Source organism: Octopus bimaculoides, chromosome 10 (assembly GCF_046866305.1).
Source record: "Octopus bimaculoides isolate indiv1 chromosome 10, ASM4686630v1, whole genome shotgun sequence".
NCBI lineage: Eukaryota > Metazoa > Mollusca > Cephalopoda > Octopoda > Octopodidae > Octopus > Octopus bimaculoides.
In genome coordinates, this window is record NC_142937.1 from 25,171,460 (window position 1) to 25,183,784 (window position 12,325).

Sequence of the window (12,325 nt, forward strand, 5' to 3'; positions counted from 1 at the left end):
TTTCTCTCTTTTGTTTTCAACCATCTTTGTATTCTTACTATTGCTTTCTTTTTGATGAAGAAAAAATTCCTATTTAGATCTATTGTATTTTCGGCTTTCCTTTCTCCCTCTTTTATCCAACAGGTGTAGTAAAATTATCAAAATTCTTTATGTGAAGGTATAATTAGTCTATAATTTCATCGAACAGAATTTCGTTATCGGATAGTTTGTTAAAAAGACTTAGCTATCAAACTAATCATATTTCAGCATGCAAATACAAAAATACTATTAACGGTGACAAAACACTGAAGCGAGCATTTTTAAAAGCTATTTCAATGCGAAGGACCAAGTTCATACATCTTGGATTGTGACCAACAGGTAGTGTGTTAGAAATCCTAGCAATTTTTTATATGTGAATTCTAATCCTATTAAATATGATATTTGCAAATAAGTAAATCATATATATATATATATATATATATATATATATATATATATATATATAGTCGAATGTCATTAATTTACATTTTGCTTTACTTTTAAGTGCTATTCATTGTGACATGATTAACTCTGTCTAAATATGGAACAAACTATACTTTGTATCATTTAGTTAAAGAAAACAACCAACAAATTCTAATTTACCCAGCTACTAAGCCATTATTATCTCTAGAGTTTGGAATAAACTTGAACAATAGAGTACGCTAATTGTTATAATCATCATTATGATTATTATTATTAATGTATATATATATATATATATATATATATATATATATATATATATATATATATATAAATCCAGTTGACGAAGAACTAAGCTAGTTGTCAGTTAAATGTGAATTCACGAGACCATCTTCTTATCCTTATATTTTAAAATCCTGGTATGTAGTACACTATATTTTTTATGGCAAGTTATTAGCTGTACAGAGAATTGTAAGCCGCTTTTGGTTATGCAGCTTAAATGAAAAGATAAGAAAGGAGATAAGTAAATTAGAGTGGAATGTGAGGGTAATTTTGCATAAAAATATATGACTAAGACTGATATAAAAATTTGTGGTATACTTTTTAAGAAAAAAAAAAAATATTTGTATATCGCTTAATTAATTGGTCATCATATTTTGGAGTTGCTTTTAGGAAGGGAACACTAAGCAGAAAAAAATAAACAAACAATGGAGGAAAAAGAAAATAAGAGGTCTGAATCAACGCTTAAAAATTGATTCGTATTTGCTACTGATTGAAAGCCGATAGTAATGATAACACTAATATATATTGTTATTTGATAATAATATTAACCGATAGCAATTGAAATACTAATAATAGCTATTGTCTTAAACATCTTATATAGTCATTATACTAATAATAATAATAATGGAGCACCGATCAAAGAACTCAAAAGTTTATATATATATATATATATACATTGCATTTTATTATCTAGCTACAGTAATTTGCAGATTAACTATTCTCAACTTCTTACATTATTTCATTATTACTAACTATATTATTACTAACCCTAATTTTTAGTTTACCAGTTATTTAAGTTCAGGTATTCTTCTTGATCAAGAAAGAGCTAAATAATGCATATTTAATTTTCTATACAATGAAGAAAGTAGAAGTATATTGCAGTGTACATACGTATATATATATATATATATATATATATATATATATATATATATATATATATAGATAGATATAGATATATATATGTATATATATATGTATATGTATATGTATATATATATATATATATATGTATATGTATATATATATATATATATATATGTATATGTATATATATATATATATATATATATAATATGACTTTCGAATTTCATTGTATAGAGCTAAATGTTGGAAGGAAGCAAAAATATGTGACTCCGACTTAGCGTTAAATCTTATAAAATCTTAATTATGAAATAAGCACATGTTCACAGGCACTTCTGACTATATATATATATATATATATATATATATATATATATATATATATATATATGAATCACTGCTCTACAGTTGTTATGCTAGTTAAAATTGAAAATAACTATCCACTTACTCTCATCACACTTACACTCACACTCAATGACAGATGGTATATGTTTGGTAATACATTTGTTAAGGCAAATAATCGATGACCATTAAAGAAGAACCTTCATTATCATTAAATATCTAATAACAGTTCGACGTTAAAAATAGTTAACCAATACCCTATGTTGTCGGTAAAAATGAACATATTTATAAATGTATGTTTTTCATTGAAGTGATTTGAATTATATTTAACGATATGTATAGTTATATGTGTTCTGCCGAGACGTTGCATTATGATCTGATTCATTGTGGATACATGGCCGAAGCTGTTAGAATAATAGCATTTAATGATAGGTAAATATTCTTCTTTGTGATATTGATTGTGTTTTGTTTCATTTAATTGCAGCAATCAATATCTAAATATCCGAGATGATGCTATGAAACTTTAGAAATACAAAAGTTCTGGTAACCGGCCAAGGTGAATTAAACATTAATCATTGTAACTCGGGGAGTTTCTTATGACATAAATCTGTTCAGTTGGTTACTTTCAACACATGAATGATGAATTGCTAAAATGCTGACACATTGATCTTGAAAATGTCCAAACCATAATAATCCAGAACACGGCAGAAATGATATTACTGAATAATACTGAAGTGTAATTTTTTCTTCATAAGTGTCAATGATGATGATGATAACAATATCGATAATGCCGTCAATGTTGATGAGGGCCTTCATAATAAGGATCCTTCTATGTATACAGTGAAATGATTTCTTGAATTTTCAGTACCATTTTTTTTTTACTGACAGTATTGTAGTCCTTTGTTGCCAAACTATACATTCATGAGCTCACATCTCGCTAGTAAACATCTACTGGAAGTACAAGCCACTATAAATATATATATATATATAACGAAATTACATTCATACTTTATTTTGATTGACTCTAATCTCTGATAGACAAATAAAACATACTATAAATTTTGAACGTACCATTAACCTCCTAAGTAATGTATACATAATGCTATTTTACTGAAAGTATTTATTAAAAGCATATGACTGCATCTAATGGACATTTTGCTGATAAAGCATGGTATCCTTAAATATTTTTAACAATACAATACATTCATTTATCTCGCATAAAATATATATCGAGACACACCGATAGCGTGAAACTTATTCTTGAAGAAATATATTAATATTAAACAGAAAAAAAGCCAATAACGAAATTTAAACTGCAGTGGTATAATAATACTAAAGAATAAGACACTTTCTTCACATTAACACCACGCAAATTATAAAGTAATTGAAAATACATAGAAAATATTTTCTGCCATGAATATTCATGCCCAAAAGCTGACTTAATTCCAATGCCATTTTTATTAAACACATTACTAATGGACAATACAGTGAGATGAATAGCCACATTTCCAGATTTATGCCATAGAGTTCAACATAAGAATTTGAAGAAAGGAGTTGCAAGATTTTAGGACCGATTTTGTATTTCTTGAAGCTATGAACTTAAATAAAGCTTGACGTATGATAGCAGATTCATTACAACAGTAAAATACATTGTCACACTTTTCAACATCTATTTTTCATTGACATATTCTAAAACTATCTATCAGTATATTGATTTATGTATATTCCATAAAAGTCTGAATACTTAAATGGTAACCAACAAATAGTTATTTTTCTTATTTCTTTTCCTACAACTTCAGGAGCACACATTATCAAATGCCGAAAAAACCGAGATAGAGTATCAAATCGGAAATTTAGTCATACTTTTGAAAATCATCTATTATTATTGTTTGAAAAATAGGTATTAATCCGTGCGTCAATGCATTTCAGGAAAAAATAACACTGAATGTAATGAATAATGAAATAATACATAAATAAATATATAGAGAAAATATGATAAATAAATGAGTAAGAAATAGCCAACACTAATTAATTGATTGATGCGCTCAGGAATGCCTTGATGAATCTCTACTTGAAATTTCGATTATATCACAAAGGGAGAACGAGGCTCAGTAATGATGATGCGAGTAATGACGCTAGTCGGACATGTATTTTTATTAATTTTTTTTTTTTTGCTGGTAAAGACAAAAGCAAAAGAGCTGTAGAAAATGTACAAATCTTTTCTCAACTTACGTGATCGGTCGTTAAAAGTGTATAAAATGCAACCGATTTGCTTTTCCCAACAATTCATAATTTTCTATACAATTTCACCGTTTCAAAAGCGTTTATATTAATTCTTTAGGCTGAAATCTCTGCTAAAGGATACATTATTAGCGATAAAACAAGCACATAATAGCCTAATGCAATATTTTACGTATAGGAACGCGCATATGATTCGTATATACACTCGTAAATATTGTAACAAGTTTTGTTACGTACACAAATTATTTCTTCATATATTCCGGTTCAAACCGGTAAAAGACATCGACGAAAAAGATTGTTCAATTAAAATGCTTGTAGGAAATTAAATGCGAATGTTTGTACACGAGATTCTTAAAGATAGGAACTAATAACGTTTCCACCTTTAAGATCTATATGGATCTTAAAGGTTTATATCTCGTTACATATTGTATGAAACATTTGTATTTCGATCTCGTACTTTCTTTTTGATCTCAAGTAATACCTCCAAAATAACAAAGGTATTGATCATCAATGTCTTTCATCATATACAAACTCCAACACAGATTTATCTATACGTTATGCTTTCTTTTTTTTATATATTAGTAAATTTTACCAATATTCCAATCGAAAGCAACATATCAATATTAAAACTAATAGTTTATTTGATTTCCCCGAAGGAAATTAATCTGACATTCGATCAACTTCGCAGAAAGATATTTATAGAAATTCATAATGCTTAATTCTATGATCAAACTAATCATTTGACAAACTTGAACGCATTTCTTACATGACCCATTCTTCAAAACTCTCCATAAACGAAAAAAAGCAACAATTATATTAATACAGATATTAATGTTTCACCTACCTGGTCTCTTCTCCTTCCAACAACTTCCTGTATGCAGCAATTTCTAATTCAAGTGATAGTTTGATATCCATCAAATCTTGCAGTTCTTTCAAAATGCTTTCCATTTCTCCACGTAATTTGGTAATTTCTTCTTTGTATTGAGAACTTTCCAATTCGTTTTGCCTATCTTTTTCTTCTAATTCTCGCATCAAATCTTGATTTGTTCTTTCCAGTTGAGCATTCTGTAAGCAAAATATAAAAAAAATCGTTTAGATTTAAATTAAGACGTGAAAAGTAAAAAAAAAAAAAATGAAATATCGAAATTTATAATGGCTGTACAAATGCTTAATTTGTTGAAAGTATTATTGCCATTGTTAGTGGTGTTATCACTGTTAGAAAAGTCGTGCATATAATGGTTGCCTTCTTGTTGCCTTAAGAACATACTTTAAGATAAGCAAAACTAACGTTTAGATACTGGCGTTTTTTCATTCGATAGTAACAGAAACATATATCTATTTACCATTTTATACAGTCTGCGTCGCTATCATTTTTCTAACTCATACAACTCAATGTTTTGGAAGTATCATTACTATTTATGTATTTGCCCCTGAATTAAATTACTGAGATGAACAATTATTTGGCTCTGGGGACAAGTAAATATACTCCAAATAATATGTCCAAATTTATGTCCATATTCTAAAAGGATGTAAATTTTATTGAGTTGTAATGATATAATATTGATAAGTAGAAATAGCACTAATATAACTGTTCCTCCATATTAGACATTTTTTTCAAATTTCCTAAAAGTCTAACATGGTATACATTATATTTACTGAATCTATTCAAAAACTTTAAGGACTACTCTGCTGGAGTAATATTGACTCCTTTTTCCAGCGGTGAACCATGGGTTATGTCAACCCTGTGCTGGTAAGTAGCCAAGTTGGTCACTCCTTATCGTAACTGTAAAACACTTCGAAAGATATTTTCACAAATGGCTTCGGTGTGCGGTCCGAAAATCCCACATGCCTCAAGCTACGTCAATCTATTCAGGATATCTTCGAATATAAAATAAACCTTACATTTGACATGATAGTGGTGTTTCTCCTTTAACATATCAATTGGCTTTATATGCGTACTTTACTGCTAAGATGACTGTAGTATGTAGTATTACGAGTATGTCCAGAGATACAATGCTCGAACAGGCGTTTTGAACTCAAACAGTGAAAGTTTAATACTTTATCTGTTTAGCAGTTTTGTACGACATACAAATAGTAATGTTGATATTAAATTTCATTTAAATATATAATATCAACTGATCCGAGAGTTTGTTGATTTGTAGCAATTCCCTTTAAATAGGTTGCTGTGACAGTGTATACCTACAATGTGTTAACACGGAAGATTTCTTTCTTCAAGCTACACCCCAAAAACGATGTGTTCGGCAGTTATGAAACGCTATATTTTTATAGGCGGATTTCTATTGGCTGCCTTAAACTGTACACTCCTATTATTATTTCATTTTCTTTGTTAACCTTGTTTCTGTGATCAAAGATATTTTCTAGGAAAAGTCCACCTTTTTTCAAGTTCTATGTATCCAGAACTACATTATCAAATGTATTCTTCTGTTCCTTAAGAAAAGTGAGATGTGCTTTGAGGGAGATTCAATTTCTTTTTATCACAGGTCGAGCAAACATGAAAAGTCTCCATATGACGGGCAAGAAAATTAGATGCTTACTCCCTAAACAAGTAAACGATACATTTACTTTTCAGTGAATACGGTAACGTGGAGATATACATAAGTAATACCAACGATACATAATAGAAATGAACAATATAGAGTAAAAGGAGTGTACATATGATAGCTGTGTTCATATATAATAACGTTGATATATATTTGTGGGTGTGATAGTAATGTCAAGAGACAGTACAAATTGTATTTGATATTATCCTAGTTTGCTACAACTGACAGTTATATATCACACGCATTTCTACACAAAAAAGTTGGCCTTATGACCTAGTCACACTGATATTATCAATGTATAAATAACCCTTTCTTCTATAGGCACATTGACTAAAATTTAGGGGATAGGGAACAAGTCGACTACATCGACCCCAGTGCTCGACTGGAACTTATTTCTATCGACCCGAAGGATAAAAGGGAAAGTCGACCTCGGCGGTATTTGAACGTAATGACGGGCGAAATGACACTAATCATAACGTTTGTGCCAGCTCGCTGCCTTCGTCAATATATAAATAATGATGTCAATAAATCATTAACGAGATGGATTAATTCCATTGCTAACAATATTGTTATTGATGTCAAGCTTTGCCTTTCATCATTCTGGGATCACTTAAATATTCGAGACGATTTAATCGAGTGACATCCCAACTACCAAGATATCAGAGCTTGTGTCGGTATTAGGATAAATTATTAGTATCTTTATTTTTTCATTATTATTTAGAAATGCCAAGACAGCGAGCCAGCAGAATCGTTTGCACGTCGGACCAAATGTTCAGCGGTATTTATTCCGGCTCTTTACATGCTGAGCTCAACTTTGCTTTTCATCCTTTCGGGGGACGTTAAGTAATGTAACAGTTTTATTTAATAAAACTTTAATTACAAATACTACTCCTACTAAGACTTTTAACACTTGGACTGCTTCACAATCACGCTGCTGTGAGTTAGATTACATTGTGTTTCATCTTCACTAAGTCTTGACATAACCTAAGATGACTGAAGCCATATGCGTGAACGTATATGAAATGGAAACATCGTGGAAGCCTATTGGATGGACTGCACCAGTTTTAGTAGTGATGGTATTGGCTTAGTGGATAGGGACTTTGGGCTCATGACCGCAGCTTAGTGATTATGGGTGTTGGATTCATTATCGTATTATTGTGGTTTTGATTCTTGGAAGGGTCAATGCGTTGTGTTCTTGAACAGAACACTTCATTTTAAGTTGCTCTAGCCCACTCAGTTGGAAAAAATGAGTAAACTTGCAACTAACTTGCGTCTCGTCCATGGAGGGGAATATATATGCCACAGAACCCAAGAAACTGGGAAACCGGCCCAATGAGTCTTTACGATTCGGAAAAGAGCATAATCCAGTCATTGATCCATCAACTAGGATAACATTACCATCTGGTCATTTGGATGACCTCAGGAGAGCCACCTCTGTTGCAAGCAATCGTGCCAGCTGTTTATTCTGATGATAATTCATAACTTTCTCTTCCTCATATCCTTGTTGCTGCATGTCTTTTGTATATACAGAGACAACAAATATCTACTTTGTTATTCGGTAGCTGAAACAGATCTAATATTATATGCGACGCTCAAATCAAATGTCACAGACAATGACTCGCATCGATGTTTAATCTTTACGATCATGCTGTTATGAATAGAACTGTTCATATGAAGCACATATATTTAGAATATATGACCTTTATTGCATAAAATATTTAATAACTATTGCTAATACCATGTTTTACAAGTTACTCATCACTGGCGTAAACCGCTTATAAGCCGGTAATACATTTACCTGGTTGAGAAAAATAACCAGTAGAAGTTCAGTTTTACTGTAAACGTTTACACCTTTCGCCTGGCAACGAATTGGTAGAAAAATACTAGAATATTGGAACACTTTGCTGCCTTGAACATACGCGAATACCCATATAGGCTTCTCTACACATTTTTACAATACATTAAACTACATTACATTACAAGTTGTTCGTATCAATAACTTCTACAATATATATATATATACATATACATGTGTGTGTGTGTGTGCGTGTATGTGTGTGTGTGTGTGTGTGTGTGTGTGTATCTGTACTTTATATTTGCAAGAGCATAAACAAAGTACAGAAAACAAGAGCTTGCGAAAGAGGACGTTAATGGCAATACATACCCTTGCTTCTAAGTCAGTAAGTCTGTTACGAATTTCGTTCATATTGCTTTTCAGTTTTACATTTTCTTCTTTGTTGCGAGTAACTTCCATATTTTGTTTGGTAGCACCGGTACGGAATTCTTGAACCTGTTAAAAAGAAAAGATATAAAAAGCGCTGTTAACTATCGATCTGGATTCGATATTAGCAGTTCAAAGTATGTTACTTCAGAACAATATAATATATTGTTTAAATATGATATATTAAGTTATGTACAGTTTAACTAGAAAATGTGATGAAAGTTGATTCTGATAAGAGACACATGGAGGAGGTACCTGAGGACACTACCAATCGGAACTTCCCCAGAATAGTGGGTGGAGAAGATGGATGGGAGAATGGATACAGTTTAATATGTATCAGTGTTTGTTAATAATCACTCAATCTTTAATTAGAGACGATCCAAATAACGGGGACGCCTTTCTCATATTCTGCCAACATTAGAAATTTATATTGATTACTATTACAATGTTCAAGTTTCAGCGTAAGAAGGATACAGACAATTTTTCAGAGTTGGTTGTGGTAGAATGTTAAAGCTATTCTACCTTTCATCTAACCTATTTTGTCAACGATGTTGTGGAATTTATTGTATGGGTAGTGAGAAAGATTGAGTTATATGCATTTCCCACTGACTGAACGCAAGCAACTTATCTACAGTTTGAAGTTAATTTTTTGTAGCCATATCGTAATCGTTATTGAGTATTCATTGAGTCTATTAGATTAACTTAATTCTGGTTTACAAGTTTATACGCTATGAAGAAGCTTATCAATTATGGTCTATTGCAGAACATATTTGTAAATTATTATCAATGAAATGTCAGTGAAATAGTAAAGGGTATGATTGAATGTTTACAATCATTTAAAATTTTGTTTTGATAAAAGAAAGTCTTACTTTGAGATTGTAATATGCTTCCATATCTCCACGCATTTGATCACATTTGGCATCATATTCTTGTTGAATGTCACGAATAGCTTGAGATAGTTCGTTCCTCCAGAATTCACGGTTTTCAGCGGTTGTGTCTCGGTATGCGAGAGCTGCCAATTCTTTCAGCTCCTGTAAAAATAAACAGCATTCGTTATATTTAACGATTTGGTTTATAGCGAGCTACATTAAATTATAAAAAGTTTTGAGAAACCACCCCTAAAGATTTCACCGGTTTCAAAACATTTTTGGTGGTTCATCAGAAAATGATTTTAAATATGAAGAAATATAGATTAGTGAACAGCCCAAATTATTTTTTTACGCTCATCTTATTAATATCAAAATTGTAATGCTATATTGCTTCCAGATGAAGGCATTTCTAAAACGGTAGTCAAATATAAATATTTTCAATTAATCCATGTACATACGTTATTTTCACCAGGAAACTTTATATGTATGTTTTCTAAGGATCCCGCTTTTTGCTGGGATCTGATATTTTACATTGATTTTGGGGGCTGCACCCACGGTTTCCACAGGCCCGTCGAAGTTTGTGAAACCAATCCAGCTAATGCTCTCCTTGAATCATAGAAGTCTGGTTCTTAATGGAAGATTGACCGTGGGATTGCACTAGAAAGTTCCCTTCTGATGCACAAGTCCGGGCGAGGTGTTTTTGGAAGACAAGCAGTCACCTATGCATACCGGTCTCCACTCCTCGCCCCCGATGTTGTTCAAAGAGAAAGAAACGGCCAAAAAGCTTGGCATTAGTGACGCCGCAAATCATTCCTACAGCTGAATGAACAGGAGCAACGTGAAATAAAGTGATTTGCTCAACACACAGCCAGGTCCAGGAATCGAACTCACAACCTCTCGATTTTAACAGCGACCCTGTAACCACTGAACCGTGCGTCTTCACTATGGAAGAAGTATAGATATAGTGTTTAGCTTAGGACTTCAAAAGATATAACCAGTATATTTGACAAGAGAGAGAAATAGAACAGAGCGAGACGAGTGAACTGGATGGAGCCAGCTTTGAGAAGTTCATTGTTGTAATGGAGAGACAGCGTTAAGACAAAATGGGTGAACCAAAGTTGCTGTGTGTTGGTGAGCTACTTCATACCTATCGGTTGTACGGCCTGTTTTATGAAGGATTTGGGATGTAGGATGCCTTTCTCTCTAGGTGTAACACCATTCCAGTTGTGGGTCCGGATTCAGCTTTACAGAGAGTTAGCAAGAGTTGGGATTTGTACAATTTTTTAACACAAAATATCAGTGTATGGGCTGCAATTTTTTGATATGTTTTGAATGTGAGGACGTCTGTAGAAATTCAATTTCTCCCACATTTTTACTTATTAGGTTTTAGTTAAGTCTTATTGTTCATGTCTTGAGCAGGTATACTGTCACATGCCCAGTGGTTGTGTACCTCCCCTGCTCTGTTCAAGGAGTCAATATTGTTACGACCCTGTGAAAAATATTTTATAGAATTAGCGCAAGTTTATCATCCGCGTTCTAAGATGATGACTTTTATACGACAAATGCTAGACAAGAGCGAAAGGGTTTAGTTTTAGGTGACGGCAAGTAGGTTGTTGATATACAGGGAAAGCGTGTGAAGAGACGTGCAAATCATGTCATACACCACACGTCAATGATGTGTGTGAAAGCGTGTTCCATCAACACATGGTGTGAGAATAATGGCTGTCAGCAGAAAGCTTACAGTCTAAAAGACGACTGACAGAGAAAAGTAATTGTCAAGCATGGCTGGGTGGAACAACGTGATTTTCAATTAGTTTCTCAAATCTCCAGAGGATTTGGTATAAATGTGGTCATTCAGGAATGATAGGGAATTCATATGTTGCAGAATTGGAGATCAAGGATTGATTGCAATATACTGGGAGTGGGACCAATGAGCTGATAACGTAGTGGAATCATAGATGGTGTCCTTTATGGAAATAGAATGCAATGAAAGAGAAAAGAGAGACAAATAGAGCCAGAGAGAAAGTGAGAGAGAGAGAGAGAGAGAGAGTGGGGGAGATTGAGAGAAGAGATATATTAGTGATAGAGAAAGTGATATAAATGTTTGGAGAAGCTAGGCTTTATCTGTTGGACCCATGATCTGAGTGCAGTTGAAGAAAGAATGTTAACAAATTACGGTCTTTTTAGCTTGAATTGAGAGATTTTATGACGAGAACAATAGGTTTAGCAGGGTTTTTATTTAATATATACCATATGGAGTTCAAAGAAAGGCAACAGCAAATATGGAACAAAATAATCAGAGTCGATTACTAAGATTACTTACAAAATATATATTAACATACCTGTGCATGTAAGTCTTTCTGGAATTCAAGCTCTTCTTCAAGTGTTTGTCTTCTATTTTCAGCGTCTAAGTGGTTGATGGTTTCGTTATTCAAGTCCTGTAATGACACAATGAAAAGGGAGAGTTCAGCTACCGTGCAAAAAATACGAAGAAATACTTCATA

The 12,325-nt window shown here is 32.3% G+C and overlaps 1 protein-coding gene across 1 annotated transcript in view; it reads right to left on the reverse strand.

The window, feature by feature from the left end:
• Positions 1 to 12,325, reverse strand: part of LOC106879116 (uncharacterized) — a 98,995-nt gene that overhangs the window by 19,165 nt on the left and 67,505 nt on the right. The window contains exons 3-6 of the mRNA XM_089358458.1: positions 12,164 to 12,259; positions 9,822 to 9,983; positions 8,896 to 9,021; positions 5,015 to 5,235 (exon numbers count right to left, since the gene is read on the reverse strand). Coding sequence (XP_089214584.1) covers positions 5,015 to 5,235; positions 8,896 to 9,021; positions 9,822 to 9,983; positions 12,164 to 12,259 — 605 coding nt within the window. The remainder of the gene's footprint in view (positions 1 to 5,014; positions 5,236 to 8,895; positions 9,022 to 9,821; positions 9,984 to 12,163; positions 12,260 to 12,325) is intronic.